A 23,357-nucleotide genomic window follows, 5' to 3' on the forward strand; every position below is an offset into this window, starting at 1 on the left:
TAAAAACACAATGTTTGAGAAACTCAGCAGGTCAAACAGTGTACTTTATTTAGCAAAGATAAAGATATACAACCAACATTTCGGGTGAGTCCTTCGTCAAGGCATGAACAAAATGTAGGCAGGTGCCCAAACAAAATGGTGGGTGGGATGGGCAGGGTCACAGTCCCACAAGCAGGAGGAAATACGTAGATAAGGGAGGGAGGGCACACAAGCAAGTAAGGTCAGGGTTGGCTTCATGAATGGAAAGGGAAAGAGGTAGAGAGGCACAATGCTGGAGAAACTCAGCACCCCATTCCAGTCAAAGAACCCTCTCCCCTTGTTTGCTGGTGTGTTCTCCCTCCCTTATCCAGCTGTTACTTCCTGCCTGTGGGACTGTGCTCCTCACCCTACCATCTAACCCCCCTCCCCCCCACCCACTGTTTTGTTCGGGAGCTTGCCCACGTTTTGTTCATACTTTGATGAAGAGCTCAAGCCCGAAATATTGGTTATCTATCTTTACCTTTGCTATATAAAGTACACTGTTTGACCATTAAAGCTGACAGTGTTAAAGCAGCTAGCTGAGGATTGATGCTTTATTCTGCTTATCCAACATGATTCAAGTATTCATTGGTTAATGTAATTATTACTCAAGCAGTGAGTCCCAATTTCAGGAAATCCAAGTAAGATTGAAAAATGCAAATGAGATAGAGACATACCAGTAGACAAAGCTCATTCTCAGTTCTCTCACTGCAGTGAGTCACAACAGCTATCACAAAGAGAAGGTAGCCTAGGTGCTATCTGATTGATGCACAATCAGTTACAGAAAGACTAAAGTTATTGGAAACTGAAGGCTTTTATTAGCAAGAGATGGACAGCATCCCTTGTGTTGCTGGCTTGTACTGACCCGGACTCGAACTCAGGGCAGGCTTGTGGCATGACAGCCTTTATAGGGGAGAAAGGGGAGGAGTCATGAGCCAGTCAGTGAGAGCAGGGTCAAGCATAAAAGATCATGTTATATACATACAGTAGTGGCTTCACCACACTGTCAATGACAACATTCATTGCCAGCCAGCCCAGACAATCCATTCCCATCCAGGTTGCAGGCTGATGTCAAGCTTACTCAAACTCCAAGACCTCTCTATCCTAAAGAATAAGTAGCCTTCCATCAGCCAACCTGTAACCATTGGGGAAATAATTAAAAAACAGCATTAGACAAATCCATAAAAACCCAGACACATTGGGGACATTAAAGTGGTATTTATGATAAGTTGGGTGGTTTGATGTCCACCATTTCCTTTGTTTGAAGTGTTTTACTCATGGCTATTACCCTTGCAAGGCACAGGCTGACGGCCAGGGATAGTAACACAAGGATCCCAGGCAGATTGGGTTCTGGTTATGTTCCTTAGCATTGGAAGCGTTGGTCAGAAATAACTACTGCAGAGAAGGGTTCGCTCTCTCTGCAGCTTATTCGGGATTGTGCAACACACAGATCACATCTGCTTGAGCAAGAACTGTAGGACTGTTCTTTTCATGACCAAATATCCCAGGTCAGGAAGAAACTTTTAAAGCATGACAGAATCTTAAGCAAACCAGGTAGAGTGACTGTCAGTCTATAATTTTCCCTTTAGTTCCTTGTGACTGTGCCCTCCACTGAAATGAACAGAGACCATTCCTGTGTCAAGTCTAATATTGCATGAGTCAGTCTTGCTGATTTCCAGCTTTATATGGACGGTCCAGAGAGATAAAGGTTCAATCCCACCCCCTTGGAACTACTCTAGGATAGTCTTTATTCTGGTCTTCTTTTGAGCTAGAATTTGAAGTTGGGAGAACTGTTTATACAAATCTTTGGCACACTGCCAGTTTAAAATTGACTGTAGGTCTTAAATCAAAACACATTTGTAAACATAAGCGAGTACTTATTGAAACAGGAATTTAGGGTTTGGAGCAGCACCATCTGTGGGGGAAATAAATTACAGATTACCTGACATTATTAATCTCAAACCTATTGTTGAATTGGATAATTTTAGATAACATTTTTTATACTCACCTTTTTGTGGTTCTTCTCTCCTCCTCTGCAATTTGCACTTTTTTTTCCACTTTCTTGTTTCTGATAAAGGGCATTTGACCTGATACCACAACTCCTTTCCTCCCCATTGTGATTGTTTAATGAATTTCAAGCATTTTGTTTTTGATTTGGACTTCCAGCATCTCCTGATTTTTGGTTTTAACTCAGTAGGAATGTTGGTAATAAATGTGAAAATAACCCTCTCCCTAATTTAAAAAAATACTACCGCAGATCCTCCAAATATGGATGTTGACTGGAATTGATTTAGTATTGAAACTAGCGCTCTACATCCATACTGTACGGCAAGGCAGTTCTTAATTCACATCAGCGTTAATTATCACTCAAGATATTAAAAGTTGGGAGAGTAGTTGTATGTAGTTAATTTATAATATTTTTGTTCACAACAAATTGGATCAAATCAAGTTGTCTTTGAGCTTGGTTCCTGGACTACGTTGTATTTGTCTTTATGGTTACTTAGAAGCTGGATGATGAATTGGTGAATATTATGGCAGCAGAACAAGGCTACACCCCTATGGGAAGTTCTGACTATGATACTACAGGAAATAAATGAAAGCAAAGGAGAGGCTAAAGAGGAAATCTTAGAAGGCTGGAGAACTGTAATTACAAGGAGATTAGCTCCTTATAATTTTGGTTGGAACAGAGAAGATGGAGAGATTTAAAACATTGTAAAAATAAAAAAAAAATGTACCAGCCCAGATAATAGAATAAACCTGTTGACCCAAAGAATAAATTAGGGTAGAAAATTTGAGGGAAAACAGAGGAGAAACCCTGTTTTGCCAAAAGTGTGGGAATGTAGAGCTCACTGTCTGAAAAGAATGAGTAAGGCCAAGACTCTCAAAGGGTAGTTATGAAATTCTCATGCGTAGCTTAACATCCACATCCACAATACATTCTGTGAAATAGAACGTTATGCAATTTTGACATTGTGTAAACCATATTATCCGGTTACGTCTGCTATGTCGTGCTCTTCAAATTGGAGAATGGAACGTAGCAGACGTAACCGGATAATTGCTTTACTTCGATTAAATCATTAACATACTGATTTCAATTTGGAACCTAAAAATATGCACACCATAAATAGAGAATATATAATCTATTATAACCTTATGGGACCACAGATGTATATGCAGTTGGATGTTGCCTGAATGGATGTTAGGCAACGCATGACTGTACTTGAATGAGCACTTGAAGCTGAGAAATTTTTTTGAATGGCTCTTCACTGGTCAGAAGGAAGATGGGCTGAATGGCCTCCTGCCATAGATTTCTAGAATTCCATTGATTATTGCTGTTGTCAACATCATCACACAGTAGATTGGACCATTAAATACACCACAAAAGATCTAATCACTTAGCTTTTGGCCTTTTGAATGAATTTGCTCCATAAGTGACTAGTCTCCTTTCTGATTGGTAAGAATACTTTGATATTGGATTGGTTTTCTAGATTTGTATGCATATTATTGACCTTCCTATAACATGAGAGTTCAGGCCTTTAAGCAGATGGAACACTGACAGCAGCTGAAACTAAGCACGTTTTAAATGCAACATGCACTAAAAACAGCTGGCAGAAAGCAAAGGTAGACTGACAGGTCATTGCAAGGGTGCTCTTAACAGTAAATTGTCCACATAAAACAGTTATTTTTAAAATGACAAGTGTCTCAAGGACTAGAAAGTGGTTTGAGATGCCTGTTCTCACACAAGAATAGGCACTAATCAGCATGTAAAAATAACTGCAAGAATTTAGCTAGACTGGCAGGATATCAGGAATAAGAACAAAGGGCACATAACTTGAATATTCCTTGTTCAAAATGCAAACTAATCTGATGACAACTACAGAGGCACTGGGCCAGAATCTGTATTTAAAATCCTGGACATGCAGCCAATTAAAAATAAATAATCACACTAATTTCAATCTATGTCAGCATCATTCCTAAACATTTGCAAGCAATACACACTGCAAGAGATTACACATGCAGACCCTGGTCAAAGTGACAACCATCACTTTCAAGTAGCATTCTCAACCTTTTTTTAGGGCTCTGTTCAAAGTTTATGGACCCCCTTCCTTGTGAAGCAGTCAAGTTCGGTTGGCTTCTTCTGTACTTATATCAACCACATAAAAACAAAACAAAAATGCTTTCAGTCCATGGCCCCCCTCCTTTAAATGTGCTGTTTCCCCAGGGGATGGGGGGGGGGTAGCGCAAAGCCCCCGTTGAGAATGGCTACTTTAAGGGATACAGATGTACTGATCTAAGATGGAGTACTGCAGTTTGAATATATTCTTCTTGATTCTGTGTAACTAATATACATGTATTGAACAAAAAAATCCACATAAAAAAAATCTGCAAATTCACCTTTGCCTCAAGGGAACACCCTCATTGTATTCAAGAAATTAGGTAAACGACTGAATCTAAAAGAAAATCCATATAACTATAACCATATAACTGTTTACGGCATGGAAACAGGCCATGTCTGCCTTTCAAGTCCACACCGGTTCACTTGAACAACTCCACTAGCTTCCCCCTCCTGCTCTCCGCCCATAACCCTCCAACCCCTCATATCCACGTACACAACCAACCTTCTCTTAAATGACAGAAGGGACCCTGCCGCAACTATCTCTTTTGGAAGATCATTCCATTCTGCCACCACTCTCTGAGTGAAAAAGCATCCTTTAATATTTCACCTAAAGTTTTGCCCCTTTACCCTTAACCATGTTTAAATTTCTCAAAATAGTTGTACTGTATGTGATGAGGGAAATCAAGCAAATGTTTAATAAACTATGCTTTTAAATGTAGTGTATTTGTAAATTTTATTCCTCAAATCAGGCCAATTTATTGAGTAAAATTGATTTGTGGAATTCTGAGATCTGTTGGTAATAATCAGATTGCTCTACCAGATCTTGGAGGCTACAAATGAACTAACTGGCAATACACATCCATGTAGAAAAGGCAAGAATGCTGAGGGGTTAACTAGTTCATCCAAGCAGACACAAAGTAAAGATTTATTCACATACCAAGGGAAGGATTTAAAATATTACACAGAAAACTTCTTCATTCATGTACGAGGTTTTCACTTCAGCCCTGACATTTATAAATAGATTCTTTCATGTGTTGTAACAGAGGGGCCCAGGCAGGGAAGCAACTGGCTCCTCCACAAAAATAAACTTGCATCTAAACTAATATGCACAACTGGACTCAGCATTTCTGCCCCCCCCCCCCCCCCCCAATTCACACATATGATCATCAGCTTTTTAGTTGTAATCTAAACGGAATTCAGTTGGAACAATACAGCTGCCTTATCTGCCGTCAGCAGAACGTAGTAGCGAATGCAAATAAAAATGGGTTGTTTCATCCATCCAAGTCCTCAATTATCACATTCCACACCTACCCCAATATGACAAAATTCATGCCTTTCAATGAATGGTTAAGAGGCCAAAAAAAAACAGACATTGCTTTGTACTCTGGTTTCTTTACAACTGCACAAGTGCATAATGATTCACACCAGTTCTGCTGATGGGAGTTCCTGATAGAGTACAATAATGTTGCTCTTCTGGTCAATGCGTTTTACCTATAGACTGTAATAAAGGCTATCAAATTTATCATGCATAATAGTGTGTATAAACTGGTGCTGAGGTTTTTCAAATAAATCAACTGTAAAGGAAAGTCATTTTAAAAAGCTTTGGGCAGGAATCTATGTTTTCCACATGAGATGTAGATTCTATGTTTTAAAAAAACTACAATCAGAATATCAAAGGAGGAACACCAAGATCCAAACACATTGGTTGGATATTGAAAAAGTGGCAATGATAAAATAATTTTTTTGCTCCATAGAAGACATTCTTAAATAAACTCCAGTTTAGGGTAGTAAAATATAAAGTTCAATTGCCATTAAAATTATGCAAATTTATAAAACTGCAAATGCCTTGTGAACATCTCAGTGAATAATTTCCTAGAGTTAATTGTACTATCAATGAGATTTTGTCCAGAGGGTTCAACCATAATTTTATATAATTTGCCAAAACTTTGTTCCTTCAAAAAAAATAATGGACACATATGCAGAGAGCCATTTCACTATTGTGGCATTTTATTGCCCAATGTTTAATTTGGGTTAATGACAGCACTACCACTGATGCAGGCCCAGGGAGAGTGGGTTGCAGTCTTTCGGTACTCCTTTGTAGGGTCCAACTGCCCTGCCACTTTAACCAGTGCATATTTAAACTGCCTGTAGAACAGTGAAAGCAGTGGTTTTTACATCGAAGATCCATGGAGCATGGCAACCAAGATTGCAGCACATACATTGGGCAGCTCAGTGCTCCAAAGGGTGAGAGTTCTGAGAAGGCAACAGATTGGTGCAAGGCTCCGGAGCAGGAGAACAAACTCCTGACCCCACCACCATCATGGAGGAGAACATAGGAGCATAGGAACATAGGAAGTAGGAACAGGAGTAGGCCAAAAATGGCCCATCGAGCCTGCTCCGCCATTCAATACGATCATGGGTGATCTAATTTATGACCTAACTCCACCTACCTGCCTTCTCCCCATATCCCCTAATTCCTGGGAGTAAACCCTTTGGGGTAGATACCACAGCAGCAGACCAGATTCCAGCTGAAGCCCTCACTCCCAGGTTGCTGGTGACCAGCTTATGTGAAACAGGTAGCAGGACTGGGATCTGTGAGGGCACCAGCAGTGAGCATGGCTCCCAAAGGGCCTCAGATACTGACAGCTTCCCAATCACTTCTGGGGTTCAGAACCAGGGACCAAGGAGGGCGACTTGGATGCCTCAAGCTCAGGTTCACCTTTAGAATTGATGAGAAGCCTTACGAGCTTGATAGGCAATGACACCTGAGGTGGTGGAATCCACAGACATTAGAGAGTTCTAAATGGACTCTCTTTAGCTTCTCTTTCCTATTGAGAGTGGTGCTGGACTAATTAATTTTATTTTAATGATATAGTATAGTAGAAGGCTGTTCCAGCCAAGGAACCTGTGCCACCCAATTAACCTAATAATCCCATATATTTTTGAAGGGTGGGAGGAAATTGGAGGTCACGTAGAGGAATTTCTCCAGACAGTGCCAGATTTGAATGTGGGTTGCTGGCATTGTAATAGTGTCAAGCAAACCACTACATGAACCATGCTGCTTCTTTGTGTCTTTACATGGTAAACAAAGGAAAGCAATTTTTGTGTATTTTATGTACATGAAAAAACTTGAACCTCCTGTTACCTCATTATAGTCAGCAGCTAAGAGGCTTTTCAAGGCCCGGCAAAATAAACGTCTCTGTGGGCTCAGAATGAAGAGGGCCTTATAGATTATTGTGCCTCTCCTCCATAGCAGGTACACGTTTAGGTATCCTCAAAGAGTAGGATCATTCCAGACTCTCAATTCAGCTTTCCAGGGGGTGATGTGGATGATGAAAAGCTGGGTAATAAATGAGCTTTATTGTAGGTTTACAGTGGTAACAATGGTTGTGACAGTAGCATCAATTGCCCCAGTCTTTTTATACCTATAATTTTTTAAAAACCATCAATTTGTACAACTTTTTAATAGTACAGATTTAAAAAAAAAACAAATTGATTGCATACATGGTTTTCCCCCCAAAACCGCTCCTTCCCAACCAACCTCCCTTCCCCAAAAAAATATACAAATTGAAAAAAAGTTTTAAAAATTATAGGTATAAAAAGGCAAGAAGAGAAAGTAAAAAAAAAAGACTTTGGATGCAAAGAGAGATGTCGTGCAGTACAATTCATTATTTCTAACAAACATACAGAGGAGAATACTGCAGGTCTCAAGGGATAAAAAGGATATCACTACAAATTTAATCCCATTATTTGAGTGTGCGGGTGCCAGATTTGTAAAAACAGTATTTATTTCCTAAATTATAAGTGATTTTTTTTTCTCCCCCAAAGAAATACAAGTTTGAATTTCAACATGCAACCTTGGCAGTTAAAGATGTATCCAATTTCTAAGTAAATGTAAATATATAAAATGGGATTTATCAGAAAAAAAAATTCCTGTAACTTGTTCCAAAAAGTTATAGTCACCCAAAAAGATCCTACATCTCCACCACACCTAAAACATTGAAATCAGATCAGTCTATTCAACTTCTGTGGTGTAAGATATAATTGATGTAAAAAAATTGTACATTGATAGTAAGAGTCATACAATCCCTACATAAATTTTGTCGGTCTAATGTAATATTAAAATCTATTTCCTATCTCTGCCTAGATCTATATAATCCTAATTTAGGAGTTCCTGCTTATAATAATGAACATAATTTTTTTTAACTAAACAGTCCTACTCCTCATAAGAAGTTCTACCTCAGTACACCTAGACAAACATTGTTGGCCCCAATTTCTCTCTCAAATATGCTCTTAACTGAATGTAACAAAAAAGGGTATGATGTGGTATAGCATATTTGTTTCTCAGTTGCTCAAATGACATTAATTGACTTCTTTCGTAACAATCTTCTACATTAACAATCCCTTTACAGTACCATATATTTATGAACTGATTATCTCTTGGAAAAAAAATCAAAAGAGGATTAATCAATGATATTTTAGGTGATGAGAGATCCTCCACCAATATCTTGATTTATTTTATAGTACAACTCTTTTTGATAGATGAACACCCTCCTTTCTATGAATAATGAGAGATTAAAAATTGAGAACTGCAGCTGTATTTTATTTTGTGCATTAAATTAAAAGCTCATTTATATTATTAACAACATACTGTTTATCAGATTTTATCATGAACCTGGTATTAATGGGGGATCTGGACAGGATTGTGGAGGGTGGAGGAAACTGAAATCAATGAAAAGAACCCAGTAACGCTGTGGATCTGGAGACCCTCCTGTTCTCGTCAAGGGGTCTAACACTTTAGGACAGCTTCCACCACCCCCCCCCCACCCAAACAAAAACTGAGTAAATGAACACCCACATGGATCGTCTGGACCAATGGGTAAAGAACAGCAACAGATGGAATTAAAACAGAAGATTTTGGAAATACAGTCCTTAGTTTGTCAAGCAGTATCTGCAGAAATCAGCCATTGCCATGGCTTTCATCTACATTCATTGCTCAAATTAAGATCTGCATGCTGAGCAACTAATACATTACACTGCTTAAGTTTCCAAGCCCTCATTTTGTATTTCCAAAAGTACCGGTAATTTAAGATATTTGTCTGAATGGATGGTTCAAGATTGGATTGATCTCTGTGCTAGATTCATCCCATAAACACGAGTCCAGTGGATAAAGGGAAACCGGTTTTTGTGACATACTTAGATTTCCAGCTAAATGACCTGCATAATTTCAGGTGCACAGAGTTGGGGTGAATGTAGAGCATTGGTTACCTATTAGAAGGCAATGAGTTGGGATAAATGGGTGTTTCTCTGGTTCGCAATCAGTGGTTAGTGGGATGCTGCAGCAATTGGTATAGGGCCCACAACTGTTCACAATGCCAGTTACCGATTTGGAAGAGGGTACCAAATGTAGCACATCCAGGTGTCTTGATGACACCAAATGGAGTGGATTGGTAGCATTTTAAACTCTGCAAATGAGCACAGAAGCAATAATGGGAAGATATAGAAATGAATGGAATCTCATAGCAAACATGCAAGCTTCTATCGGCACATAAAAAAAAGGAAAAATGTTGGTCCCTTGGAAACAAGCGATTAAAAACTTGTATCTTTACTGAAGACAAAATTAAATCTGCCAAAAATAACGAGAGTCTAGTGAAGATAAGGAGCAGAAGCAAATTGGTATTTGTAAAAGTAGCTCAAAGTTCAGATTTATTGTCAGAGTACAGACATGACATCACATACAATCCCAAGATTCTTTTTCCTGCCAGCCAGGCAGACTTTCTACTTATCTGTTGTGTTAAAAAAAAAGTGTACTCCAGATACAAATACAAAAAGTAAACAAGGCAGTGCAAACAAACTGTACAATACAGAAAATAAATATTCAATAATAATGTGCAAAGCATGTATTTTTGTTGTTTTTTTTTTAAAAACTATTTTCTGATCGAGTTTTATGTTCAGAAGTCTGATGGTGGAGGGGTAGCAACTGTTCCCGAACCTGGCAGTACAAGTCTTGTGGCATCTATACCTCTTTCATGATGGCAGGTAGGAGAATAGAGCATGTCTGGGGTGGTGTGGATCCTTGATGATTGCAGCTGCTCATTGACAGCAACAAGACTGAAAGCCAACAAGTTCCAAGAATCCATTGATTGACACTCCAGAATTTTGAAAGAGGTAGCTATAGAGACAATGAATGTTCTGGTCATTATCTTCAAGGACTGAAAAATAACTGATCTGATAGCCCAACATCAATTGAAAATAAAATGTTTGTCCAAAAAAGTGTTAAAAAGAAACTTCTCAGAACTTCTGCTTCTGAGTAAAGTCAGCATTGATTTATAAAAAATATTTACTTTTTTTTTAATGTTAAAGTGGAAGTGCTGGATCTTTGAAAAAGAAAACTGGGATTTACTAGTCCCCAAGAGTAGACGAGATACACATCAGATTACTACAGGAAGGGAGGGAAGAGATTGCCATGATGTTGGCAATGATTTTTGCGTTCTTATTGACCAGAAGGGAGGTACCAGAGGATTAGAGAATGGAAAATGTGGTCCCCTGGTTTTACAAAGGTAAAAGGGAGATTCCTGGGAATTATAGACCACTGAGTCTTATTTCAATGGTGGGCAAACTATTAGAGAGGATTCTTAGGGACAGGGTTTAGGAACATTTAGAAAAGTATAGATTTCTCTGGGATGGTCTGTATGGCTTTGTGAAGGATACATTGCCTGAGCAAGTAACAAAATAAATTGACGAAGACAGGCTACTAGATGTATATATAGATTGTAGCAAGGCATTTAACAAGGTGATCCATGGTAGAATTATGAAAGTCATGAGGCATGGAATCTTGGGTATAGAGTCAAAATGGACTTGCCTGCAGAAACCAAAGGGTAATAGTACATGGAGGCCACTGACTAGTGGAGTTCTGCAGGGATCTGTTCTGGGACCCTTTTTTTTTAAATAAATGACCTGGATGAAGAAGTCAAGGGATAGGTCAGTAATTTGCAGATGACACAAAGGTTAGAGGTGCTGTGGATTGTATTGAAGGTTGTCATAGGTTACCGCAGAATATATACAGGAAGCAGAGATGGCAGATGGAGTTCAATTCATAGGAGTGTGAGATAATGTATTTTGGCAGGATTTTTACAAGATGGAAGTGGAGGGACCTTGATGTCCAAATCCATAGATCTCTCAAGGTTGTCGTACAGATCAATAGGGTAGTTAAGAAGGCTTATGGTCTGCTGGCCATTCATCAAGAGTCGACCAGTAACGTTGGAGCTCTGTAAAAATTCTGGTTAGACCAGACTTGGAAGATTGTGTTCAGTTGCAGCACACATAATTATAGAAAGGATGTGAAAGCTATGGAGAAGGGCAGAGTAGATTTACCAGGAGGTTGCCTGGATTGGAGAACATGTCTGATGAAGCAAGGTTAACAGAGCTAGCACTTTTCTCCTTGGAGTGAAGGAGAAAGGGAGGGGTCTTAAGAGGTTAACAAGATTATGACAGGCATAAATAGGATGGGCAGCAGCACTTTCTCTCTCGTTGCCCCCCCCCCCCCCCCCCCCCCGTGAGAGTATCAAACATCAGAGGACATCTCTATAAGGTAAGGGAAGGAAAGTTTTAAGGTCACATGAGGGGCATTTTAAAAAACCAGTAGTGGGTGCCTGAGATGCTTTGCCAGAGGTGAAGGCTGGAACAACTGGGGAATTTAAGAGACTCTTGGATAAGCATATGGATGCAAGAAAAATAGAGGGTAATGAATGTGAGATAGTGAAGGTTTAGTTTGTTAGGTAGGTTTATTTAGCAGGGCAAAAATGTTGGGTTGAAGGGCCAGTACTGTACTGTTATATTCTATGTCCAATGACACTTGTTGAATAAACAAGGGAAAACCATTGGATGTTGTGCATTATTGAAACAAGTTGTCATACAAGAGACTGGTCAAGGTTAGAGCAAGGATAGAGAAATATCAACGGACTGAGAATAAATCGATCTCTCAGGTTGGCAGAACATGATTATAGACAGACCACAGGATTTGGTGTAGGCCCCAGCTATTCACAATCTGGCGCAGATCATAGGCTAAGTGAACATGCGAGAACAGGGTGAATGGAACAAATGAGAAAACAGATGGTCATCTTCTTCAGTGCACAATGCTAAAAAAGTTTATTTTAAAATATTGACAAAGTGTAAAATGTTGATGTTCAAATAAATCTGGATGACTTCTACATTAGAGATAAATCATCATGTAGAAATAACAAGCAATTAGGAAGGCAAATTGTAAAACAGCCTTTCTTACAAGACAATGAGAACAGGAGTAATAATGTCTTATTGCAATGTCACAGTTCTTGGCAAGTCTGTACCAAAACAAATAGTTCTAGAGTCCTTCCCCAAACAAATGAAGATATTTGCTTAAGGCTCTATAATAATTTACTGGACCAGTTCTGGAGCGTGCCATGTGAGAAATTGAGCACAGCAGCAGCCTAACTAATTGAGATCAGACTGCTCAATCTGGTCTTGGACAGACTTCACTTTCATGTTGAAGGCTATCACAGTCAGAACCACTGACACCATGCTAGTGTTCTTCTCACTGTCACCTACAAGAGGACCAGAGGGTGGGCAGGCGAACATGGAAACTGAATATGAAGTTGGTGACCCCCTCCCCCCAGAGAATGAAGAGGAACTTAAAAGAACAGTACACTAGTTGGAAAACAACAAAAATCTTTCTTTGACTCCCCAATGAACTGGTGAGAATCAACCAAGGAGAACATGAGAGGTTCTTTATCCTCAAGGATGTTCAGAGGGCAAGTTAAAGGCATAGAGAAATGAGCCAACTGAAGACTGGCCTACAGCAACAACTCCTCTGCAGTCAAGAGAATGTGAGAAAGCAATTCTAAGAGATGAAAAACTGGCAAGCTTTTCTTCCAAAGGATTCACAGAGGGAGCTCTATAATCCATAGCCTTATGGAAGATGATGCCTCAGTCACCTCCTCAGACAAGCATACTTCTATGCTGAACTTTGACATTAAGGCTACAGACAAAATGACATCCTAAAACTTCATGTCTCTCATTATGGAAGCCTTAGACGACACCTAGTGCGATAGTCTGGACCAACCAGTTACACGGGGAAAGCTGACCGACTTGATCCATTCCTTTTGGATGAGTAAAACTTCTGAAAGCATTGGCTTACTGCCCATGTTGTACATTGTGGGACTGGGTGAGCCAAGATCTTCTGAATATATACAATACTATGGTCCTGGCAGGCAGCATGTCAGACTCCATAAGGGCATCATCTCCCTCATCTTCAAACAGAAGGGGGAGAAGATCAGGATTTAGAAACCCATGTCATTTTTAAACATTGATTGCAAAATCTTGTCCAAAGCTATCACCAATAGAGTCAAGTCTCCCTTGGGGCAGGTGATTCACCCAGTCCAAATCTGCATAGTTCCAGGCAGGAAAATCTCTGACATCCTCACACTGCTCAGAGATACCATTGTCAATGTGCAGGACAGGAGGGTGAACACTGGTCAGCTGAGAGCAGGGGAAGGCTTTTGAACAGATATCACACACACATGGTGGACATACTCTCCAAAAATGGCCTTTGGGGAGGAAATCTGAAATTGGATTAAACACTTCTACCTGGACATCCATAGCACAGTCCAGATCAATAGGGGAAAACCGATAACTTCTCCATCAAGTGTGAAACGGTTGGTGTAGCAGTTAGAGCATGTCTTTACAGTGCCAGCAATTGAGACTGGGGTTTAAACCCTGCACCGTCTGTAAAGGAGTTTGTACATTCTCCCCATGCCTGTGGGTTTTCCCCAGGGACTCTGGTTTCCTCTAACTGTTTGAAACATTCCAGGAGTGTAGGTTAATTAGGCAGAATGGACTCGTGGGCTGAAGTGGCCTGTTATGGTGCTGCATGTCTAACTTTTTTTTAATTTAAAATTAAATTTAAAGTCTGAAATCAGGCAAGGTTGTTCACTCTCTCCAGTCAATATTTGAGTACCTCAGAGCCCTTTGATGAATCCATCAGGAAGGATAAGGGCACAAGAGGATTGACATTGCCAAGCAGTAGAGGCACTCAGGTTAAGGCTTCCCTGTACATGGACAATTTCCCCATCTTCTGTTTGGACATACGAATTGTCCGCACATTGATCAGTGGCTGCAGCCATTTTGAGTCTGCATCAGGAACAAGGATAAACTGAAAGAAAAGAAGGGCAATGCTCTTTGGTAACTGGTCTGACCAATCCACAATCCCTTTCACAGTTAGGTGTTGGGATCTCATCTGGAGAGGCAGAGACATGCAAAAAAAAAAAAAAAAAAATTGGTCAGAGTGGATTGCAAAGGTCCACAGAAATCAGGACTGTGAGCATGGTGCTCCCTCTCAATAACAGGGAAGAACTTGGCCATTAGGAGCAAGGTGCTCTCAGTATTGCTGTACTGACCAAAAATGTGGTCCATTCCCCACACACCTGCCCTGGCAGTTTAGAGCAGTCCTCCAGTTCACATGGGAATCCAAGATGGAAAAGGTCCGAAGTGTCACCAGGTACAAGACACCAGACGCTGGGGATAAGTACCCAACATAGCACTTATTCTGATGACCACCTTCATGTGTAGCTTCATCAAGCTGTGCATAGACCAAAGTAAGAAGGCACCAAGTGCCTCCATATGCTGAACTTTTACCTATCCCAGGAATGGAGCTGGCCCCATTACCACACAATGCTCCAGTCAGCTGGGCTTTGCCATACCACCCATCTTTTGTGGAAATGTTTTTTTTCTTCCAGATCAACACCTGTAACCACAAGGCTATCAGGAAGAGGGACAAGGACTCTATAGACATGGTGGGGTAGTTCCCAGAGAAGACCATCCAGGTCATCTGGTAGAACACCTCATGAACAGTGCTCACAAGCAAGCACCAGTATTTGATGTGACTGGCAGTGAGAAGAGCACTCCCAGTCAGAACAGAATATCACCCTCAACACACATTGTCCCAAGATAACAGCAGAGTGGAATCAGTCGCCCACCTCTTTGCAGGATGCACATTCACTAAGAGTATGTGGAGAAAGATGCAAGGGTCCTAGTCATGGTTTTAAATCGGCATCGGAGGACTCTTATTTATGGGCTGTTCCTGGAACAGAGTCTGAAATGCTGGAAGACCATCAACTCAGTGAAGGACTCCCCGAAGTCAATTGGTCTTTCAGCACTCAGAGATGGTGCAGGAATGCTGCTATCTGGCATATTCCAGGCTGAGGGAATAACGTGATGAGGGAGACACTGGGCCATGCCACAGCTAATGCAATAATGTTGTAGGGAAGGGCCACAGTCTAGAGATATTCTGTTACCTGCATGGAGGTGTTGAAACAGAGGGGAAAACACTCAAACAACAGAAGGGGGTGGGGAACTAACATCAAGATACCACAGTAGAGGTATTAGTGTAAATAGAAATAAATGTAACAATATATAGTGAAGGAATTGCATGGAACCAAAACCAAGGGTGGGAAAAGACTTCTGTTTTCCCAAAGTAAATAATCATTGTGAATAAAGCCTATTTTTGGCTTTAAAAAAAAAAGTATTTTCTGGGAGTTGAGAAAACAGAAGGAGATTTCATTGAACATAGCAAACCTCTAGATATTAACAGAATGGAGGAAGATGCTCTTGATGACCTTGATCCTTTTTCTTATGTTATGATCAAGCATTTCCAGACAATATCACATTCCTCAGGTTTACTCAAGTATTTTGAGCTTAATTAAGACAGTGTCAAACAAGAACGGAGTTCTACAGTTGACATTAAGCAATTTGCAGTAGTACAACTCTCCAAAAGACGAATGAGCTGGGACTTGGGTCAATGGTCAGTCTAAAAATTCCCAGTTCACTGCAAATGCTTGGCACAAATGAAGCCCTCTTTGCAGATGTTACCCAGATTAGGAAATATTGAAGCAGGTTTTGCACAATGAATTTTTTTCCCAATTTTTTTTCCCAAAATGTGCATCACCAAAATGCATGAATAATAATAAATAATAAATTTTGTTGTTATACAAAACATTAAACATCCATCTTTTTAATCTTCACTAAATTGCTAACTCGATTGAACTACAAAATAGAGCCAAGTCCCAACATTGCACCACTGAAAATAGTCCTTGGCCAAGAGAGAGGTCAAAGCCAAGCACAATTTGCTAAAACTGCATTCTGATCATGGACAAAGACGACTGCAGCAAAAAATTATTATATACAGCTGCACATTCCAGGATGATGTGTCAATCTATAAACAAATTCCAGATATTTTGAGCTCAAAAAAATAGAGAAGTGTATTCCTGCAAGACCACTGTTTCATGATCAAGTTCAGACAGTGTGATAGTACAGATTCCATCACCAATGTGTATATGTACAGATTGTAGTGTAGAATGACTGATTAGCTGAGAGCATAACCACGCCTACTGGCAGGTCTTCAAGGATTGCTCCTAGCCAGACCAGGTCATTCGGAACTGGTCAACTTACGTGTAATACGCTCCAGTCATTTAGTTAATAAAAGCCTTGGTTTGGATCGACAAGTCTTTGGATTTTTTCGATGCACTCTACAGGCAGAAACAATTTTGAATCAGATCTGAGGTAACCAATGCAATTTTTCAGATTTTTTCTGTTTTCTTTTGCATCTCAGTGACGAAATGTGCATCTTCTAAAACAAGGTGATTTAGACGTCAAGAGAAGAAGAAAAAAACTCATCTCAGCAAAGTTCAACTTTCATGGACATTAATATTAATCTACTAAATTAAGGTATTCAGAAAATCAGACATCGAAGTGAGTAAAGACAGGTGTAGGGAATAGATTCTAATCTGAAAAGACCTTCATCTTATTCATATTTAACAAAGCTGCAAAATTGGTTTTAAAAAGTTGGTGGGTATTTCTCTTTTTCTCTCTCTCTCTTTGGCTTGGCTTCGCGGATGAAGATTTATGGAGGGGTAATGACCACGTCAGCTGCAGGCTCGTTTGTGGCTGACCAGACCGATGCAGGACAGGCAGACACGGTTGCAGCAGTTGCAAGGAAAAATTGGTTGGTTGGGGTTGGGTGTTGGGTTTTTTCTCCTTTGTCTTTTGTCAGTGAGGTGGGCTCTGCGGTCTTCTTCAAAGGAGGTTGCTGCCCGCCGAACTGTGAGGCGCCAAGATGCACGCTTTGAGGTGATATCAGCCCACTGGCGGTGGTCAATGTGGCAGGCACCAAGAGATTTCTTTAGGCAGTCCTTGTACCTCTTCTTTGGTGCACCTCTGTCTCGGTGGCCAGTGGAGAGCTCGCCATATAACACAATCTTGGGAAGGCGATCGTCCTCCATTCTGGAGACGTGGCCTACCCAGCGCAGTTGGATCTTCAGCAGCGTGGATTCGATGCTGTCGGCCTCTGCCATCTCGAGTACTTCGATGTTGGAGATGAAGTCGTTCCAATGAATGTTGAGGATGGAGCGGAGGCAACGCTGGTGGAAGCGTTCGAGGAGCCATAGGTGATGCCGGTAGAGGACCCATGATTCGGAGCCAAACAGGAATGTGGGTATGACAACGGCTCTGTATACGCTAATCTTTGTAAAGTTTTTCAGTTGGTTGTTTTTCCAGACTCTTGTGTAGTCTTCCAAAGGCGCTATTTGCCTTGGCGAGTCTGTTGTCTATCTCGTTGTCGATCCTTGCATCCGATGGAATGGTGCAGCCGAGATAGGTAAACTGGTTGACCGTTTTGAGTTTTGTGTGCACGATGGAGATGAGGAGGGGGCTGGTAGTCATGGTGGGGAGCTGGCTGATGGAGGACCTCAGTTTTCTTCAGGCTGACTTCCAGGCCAAACATTTTGGCAGTTTCCGCAAAACAGGACGTCAAGCGCTGAAGAGCTGGCTCTGAATGGGCAACTAAAGCGGCATCGTCTGCAAAGAGTAGTTCATGGACATTTACAAAACGATAATACTGTATACAGTACGTCAGTGTATAAGACAATCCCCCCAGAATTTACATTCAAAATGTAGGTTACATTTATGCTCTCAATTTAATTGAAATTACACTTACTGTTTAAGACTATCCCAAGTCTGGCTCTTAGCACTCACCAGGGGAGTGATGCTGTCACAATATTTTAGAAGCATATTTCCCAGTAAAAGTTTAAATTACCATCGGCTTCTTTTACAGGCCATTTAAAGCCTGTGCAGTGCGACAGCAGATAGTCCCCACGAGGGAACGCTGAAACTTCACTGTTATTTTTTTTTAAATATAGAACACCTCATGAATTTGTGTTAGCCTTGTGCAGGGTCCATGCTAATCTTCTCAATTGTTGCAATTTTAGTATATGCATTGCTGAATTGAGCACAGACTTCACCATTAAGTTCAGATTTTAAACTTGATATACATGACAAACCCTGGTTTTGGGGTGACAATTTTTAAAAATTCAAATATTGTCTTTTATGCCAACATACAAGGTATTTTCATTTGTTCATCCATGGTGGTTGTGAATTTAATTGCAAGTCTTTATCGCTGGCTCTCCACTCAGATCTGGATCACCTCGAAAACAGCAACTCATACATACAGCTGCTCTTCATCAAATACAGCTCAGCCTTCATCATTATTCCCTCAGTCAAGAAGCTCCAAACTCTCGACCTCTGCAACTGGAACCTTGATTTTCTCATCAAAAGACTAGTCAGTACGCATTGGAAACAATGTCTCCTCCTCATGGATTACCAACACAGGCACACCTCAAGGATGCATGCTTAGCCCACTGCTTTACTCATTATACACCCATGACTGTGTGGCCAGGCACAATTCCAATGCTATTTACAAATTTGCCAATGACAAATTTAATTGAATTTAGTTGTCAGCAGAATCACAAATGGCACTGAGGAAGCATTTAGGAGGGAGATAGATCAGTTATTTGAGTGGTGTCATGCAACTACCTTGCGCTCAACTTTAGCAAAACCAAGGAGATTATTGTGGGCTTCAGGAGGAAATCAGATGAACATCAAGAACTCAGTAGTGGAGAGGGCCAAGAACTTCAAATTCTTGGGTGTCAACATCTCCGAGGATCTGCCCTGGAGCTCCCATGTTAATGCGATCACAAAGGTGGCTCGCCAGGGCAATACTTTGTGAAGTGTCAGAGGAGATTCAGTAGGTCACCGAAGACTCTCGTAAACTTCGACAGGTGAACAGTGGAGAGCATTCTGGCTGGTTGCATTTCTATCTGAGATGTAGGTGCAAAACTCAGGAAAAGAATCAACACTTGAGGGTTGCTAACGTGGCCTGCGACATCACATAATTCACTCCATCGAGGATATCTACAAGAGGCGGTGTCTTTAAAAAAAAAAGCAGCCTCCATCCTCAAGAACCCCCACCACCCAGGCATTGCCCTATTCACTCTGCTACCATCAGGAACCTAAAAACAAGCACTCAGCAGCACAAGGACAGCTTCCGTCAGATTCCTGAAAAACCAATGAACCAAAGACACTGCCTTACTTTTCGTGCACTTTTTATTTATTGGTATAAGGTGGATATGAATATGAATATGGACGCTGCTGCAAACAACAAATTTCCTGACTTGCTCATGACAATAAATTCTGATTCTGAAAGATTGAAAATATCCTGTTAAGTTGTATTAAATGTGGCACTCAGATTATTTGGCCATTTATTTAAGTCATGATCTTTTTTGTATGCATTCCATGCCACAGTCTACAAGTAAGAAGTTTATAACCTCGGTTTTTCAGTCAAGGCTGTAGAATTCACATGAATCATAAGGTTGGTCATTATTTGATGCACCCATTCTCTTTCGGTGAGCGCATAAAGACAGATGTTCTTCAATAGTCAGTGTTAGAAAGGACAATGTTACAATTTCTAAGTTTTTTTTTAAATAAGAAAAAGAATTCAACCCAAAAACATTCATTGTTAGGTTTTAGCAGTATTCTATTGAAATTTTGTATGGCAGCTACCCACAGGAAACCAAAAATATTTCCACCCTTTTCCTGATATTCCCGTTTGCATAGATTTTTTTTTTTTTAAATTGGATGCAAGGACTCTGATACTGTATTTTACTTTGCACACCCCTATCCTTCAGAGTTTTATTTCATTGCTTTGCACTAACCTTCTATCCAGGTTCAGAACGGTTGTTGGACATTGCCCAGCACTACCTCCAAGAAGTCAAATGACTTAAAACCCTGGGCCAGCAGAACTAGGCTCACAATTTCCTTAGAAACAGAGTTGACTTTATCCTCAAAGAGTGTCAGAAATTAAGGATCTTCAAAACTAAATATTAACTGTTTCTCTTTGCACAAATTCTGCCCGATATGCATGTCATTTTTATTTCCGATTTCCAACAGGTTTTTTTTTTAATTCAACATTTTTCTTCTTAAGAAGTTTCTCTCTAATACCACAGTACACACAGCTGAAGCAGCAACTGGTCTGCCAAGGCCACTTCAGGCATTTCTCAACTCTTACATTAAACTTCAAGTCAGCTAATACCACATGGACAACACGGTTAGCGCAATGCTGTTGCAGCTCCAGCAATCGGGGTTAGAATCCAGTGCCATCTGTTAAGAGACTGCATAAGTTTCCTATGGTTGCTTCAGTTTCCTCCCACCCTTCAAAAATGCTCAGGGATAGTAGCTCAAATGGGTGCATGGGCTCAGGGGCTGACAGGGCCAGTTACCATGCTTTACATCTAAAATAAATTACAATAAAATAGATGAATAGCAAGTTATCATGACAGGGTCAGGTTATGAACACCTAATGATTTATTAAACTTCTGTGCAGAATAAAGCCCTCTGTCCTTATGTTTCCACATTTACAGCTTTCTCAAGGAGTTTTAATGAGATACATTTACCTGGTAGATAGCACTGAAACAGTTAAGGGAGACTGGCAACTTGCCTTATGGGCAGAATAGCAAGAGAATATCCTATCAAGTGGGTACAAGAATGGTCTGTACTCAAGAGTACTCTGTACTCCAGGTGCTCAACCTTTAAGAAGCTTGTTAAAGCATTTAGTGAATAAGCTTTAATCATTAGTTATATCCATGGTATACGTCTTCAGCTTTGATTTTTAGTGAGCGCAATGAATGTTAATTTTAGCACTGACACGAGGGCGAGGGGAGGTGATGTAAGATGAGGTGGGGGGGGTGCGAGTACAATCCAACACCGTGTCAATTAAACATCTCAAGCTGTCACAGGGACTGTTTTGGTGTTCCAGCAATGCCCCTTTAAATCACTGTCAGTATGAGATACTCCTTGTTGAACCATGCTTGAAAAACTTGTAAATTTCATTTTTTCTCCTACTTCAGTCATTGGGTATATTAAACGAATTGTGCATGACATCATTGCAAATGAATACAATAGGAAAATGCTTTGGTAATGGAGTGCTCATGCCAGAAATCGTCTTGACTAATTTCCAAATGGGCAGGATTTTAATCATGAAATATATGCAAACAGTATGTGATTTTGGACATATTTTACAATGAGCCACAAATGACTAAACAAACAGGTGCAAAGGGATTTTTTTCTCCAACTTCTATTCAACAGCTTTTTAAACAAGCATTGCTGGTTTTGTGGAAAGCAGTATCATTATATGCTAACACTATGCATTTCCTTCATTCAAAGTGGGGAAGTAAGTTCAGTGAATGAACTTTTAATCAAAATGCATTTGAATACATTATTCAGCTTTATCACATGGAATTAAACAATGGTTTTAGTGTAACATGACATGAAGTTTAAAATTGGCAACTTCAGAAGCTAGTTTTCACTCCCCCACCTCCTTTTGCACTCCGCAACACCACTTGTGCCATCCAACGTCCCCAGGCAGCTGCTAAGATGCAAGGAAAACAAATTTGGGTGGTTACTCAATTTGTTCTCTTCTCCCTTTAAAGCAGGAAAATCTCCAGACAGCTGCAACATACAGTAAAGTACACAATGTTTGATGCCAAATTTGCTTAGTACTTTCTAACGCATTCAAAATTAGAATTCATATTTTGTTTAAAAAATCAAAACCATATTTTGAAATATCAAAAGTCAATTGTAAAATGTGACTATTGACTTTTAAAAATACTGTACTTAATTTTATTAAGCTGGAGTTGGTTAATTTTCACTTAATCATGAAATAGGTATATAGATTTATAAAGCCTTTTTAAACCTGATGTGGAAATAATTACATCATTTACAAAATTGTATCAGCCAAAGTATTGGAACCACTAAACTCCAATAATCTGCTACCCTTTGGACTTTGAGTGCTGGATTAGCAGGCTTTTTGGGCTACTAGATACTACTTCTATTAACACCCAAACACACTTCATTTTTGTTTTTAAAATGATGGTGGTATAACAAGTTTTCCACTGAACCCAACCTGTTTAAATTAACTTGCTTAATGCAGGAGCACATGGTATAAACTTCAAACGTTGAAGAGCCACAAAACATGAAATATTACATACATGTTTTACCTCTTACATGCACATTTTATTACAAAAAGGTTATAAATAGTAAAAATACATGTACATAATGATATTTATTCATGAATGCATTTACAATTGCTAACTTGTATTAGTTTCAATAATCAGAAAGTGCACATACTTTTGTAAATAGCAGAATTTTGTGGACCAATTTATGGTAATATTTAGGGGGGTCATCTATTACATGCATACTACTTTTGACTACCTGCGTCATTCGAGGTGTTGGGAGCTCAGATGGGTGAGTGGCCAGGGACAAAAATAGGAGGGGATTGACTTTTAAATGGGATCGACTTATTACACGTGTAGAAGCAGTATACTTATCAAATATATTTTCAATCATAAGCCATGCCCACTAAAACTACTATTCTGAGCACTGGCTCATACAATTCCTGACAACATATTTCCACAAGCCATATATTATACAGGTAGTCCTCGGCTTCTCACCTACATGAGTTACATCCACCCACAAATATGACTGAATTTTTTTTTTAATCTTTAAAATTATTGTACAAGTACATACTTTGTATTAAAAGTACTGTATACTGTGGTCCCCACTCCCAGCTGCAGCCCAAGATCCCCACGGCAGCCCGACACCCGAGTCCATTGACATTATTATTTACTACAAGTTCATACATTGACTATCTTTATTAAAGGTACTGTACATATGTTGACAATCTTTATTAATGGTTGATTTGTTGAAAGTCTTTTTTAAAAATTGATTTAAAACCACCTTAAGACATGCACCGTTGGGTCAGAGTTACGACCAACCTGGTGTTCCCAATTACGGTCATAAGTTG

General features: G+C 39.9%; 1 protein-coding gene and 1 non-coding gene across 5 annotated transcripts in view; both read right to left on the minus strand.

The window, feature by feature from the left end:
* Nucleotides 1–23,357, minus strand: part of efhd1 (EF-hand domain family, member D1) — a 67,146-nt gene that overhangs the window by 19,588 nt on the left and 24,201 nt on the right. Inside the window, exon 1 of one of the 4 annotated variants that reach the window (XM_069896645.1) lies at nucleotides 7,281–7,423. The exons of 2 other annotated variants lie outside the window; for them this stretch is intronic. In XM_069896645.1, the coding sequence (XP_069752746.1) occupies nucleotides 7,281–7,285 (5 nt within the window). In that variant the 5' untranslated portion in view covers nucleotides 7,286–7,423. Of the gene's footprint in view, nucleotides 1–2,026; nucleotides 2,046–7,280; nucleotides 7,424–23,357 lie in introns of those variants that run through there. One more of the 4 variants, XM_069896644.1, reaches the window with a different exon arrangement.
* Nucleotides 18,351–18,453, minus strand: LOC138743759 (U6 spliceosomal RNA). Its single transcript, XR_011345058.1, has one exon. It is a non-coding gene; the product is annotated as a U6 spliceosomal RNA (small nuclear RNA).

The sequence above is a fragment of the Narcine bancroftii genome, chromosome 9, assembly GCF_036971445.1.
Source record: "Narcine bancroftii isolate sNarBan1 chromosome 9, sNarBan1.hap1, whole genome shotgun sequence".
NCBI lineage: Eukaryota > Metazoa > Chordata > Chondrichthyes > Torpediniformes > Narcinidae > Narcine > Narcine bancroftii.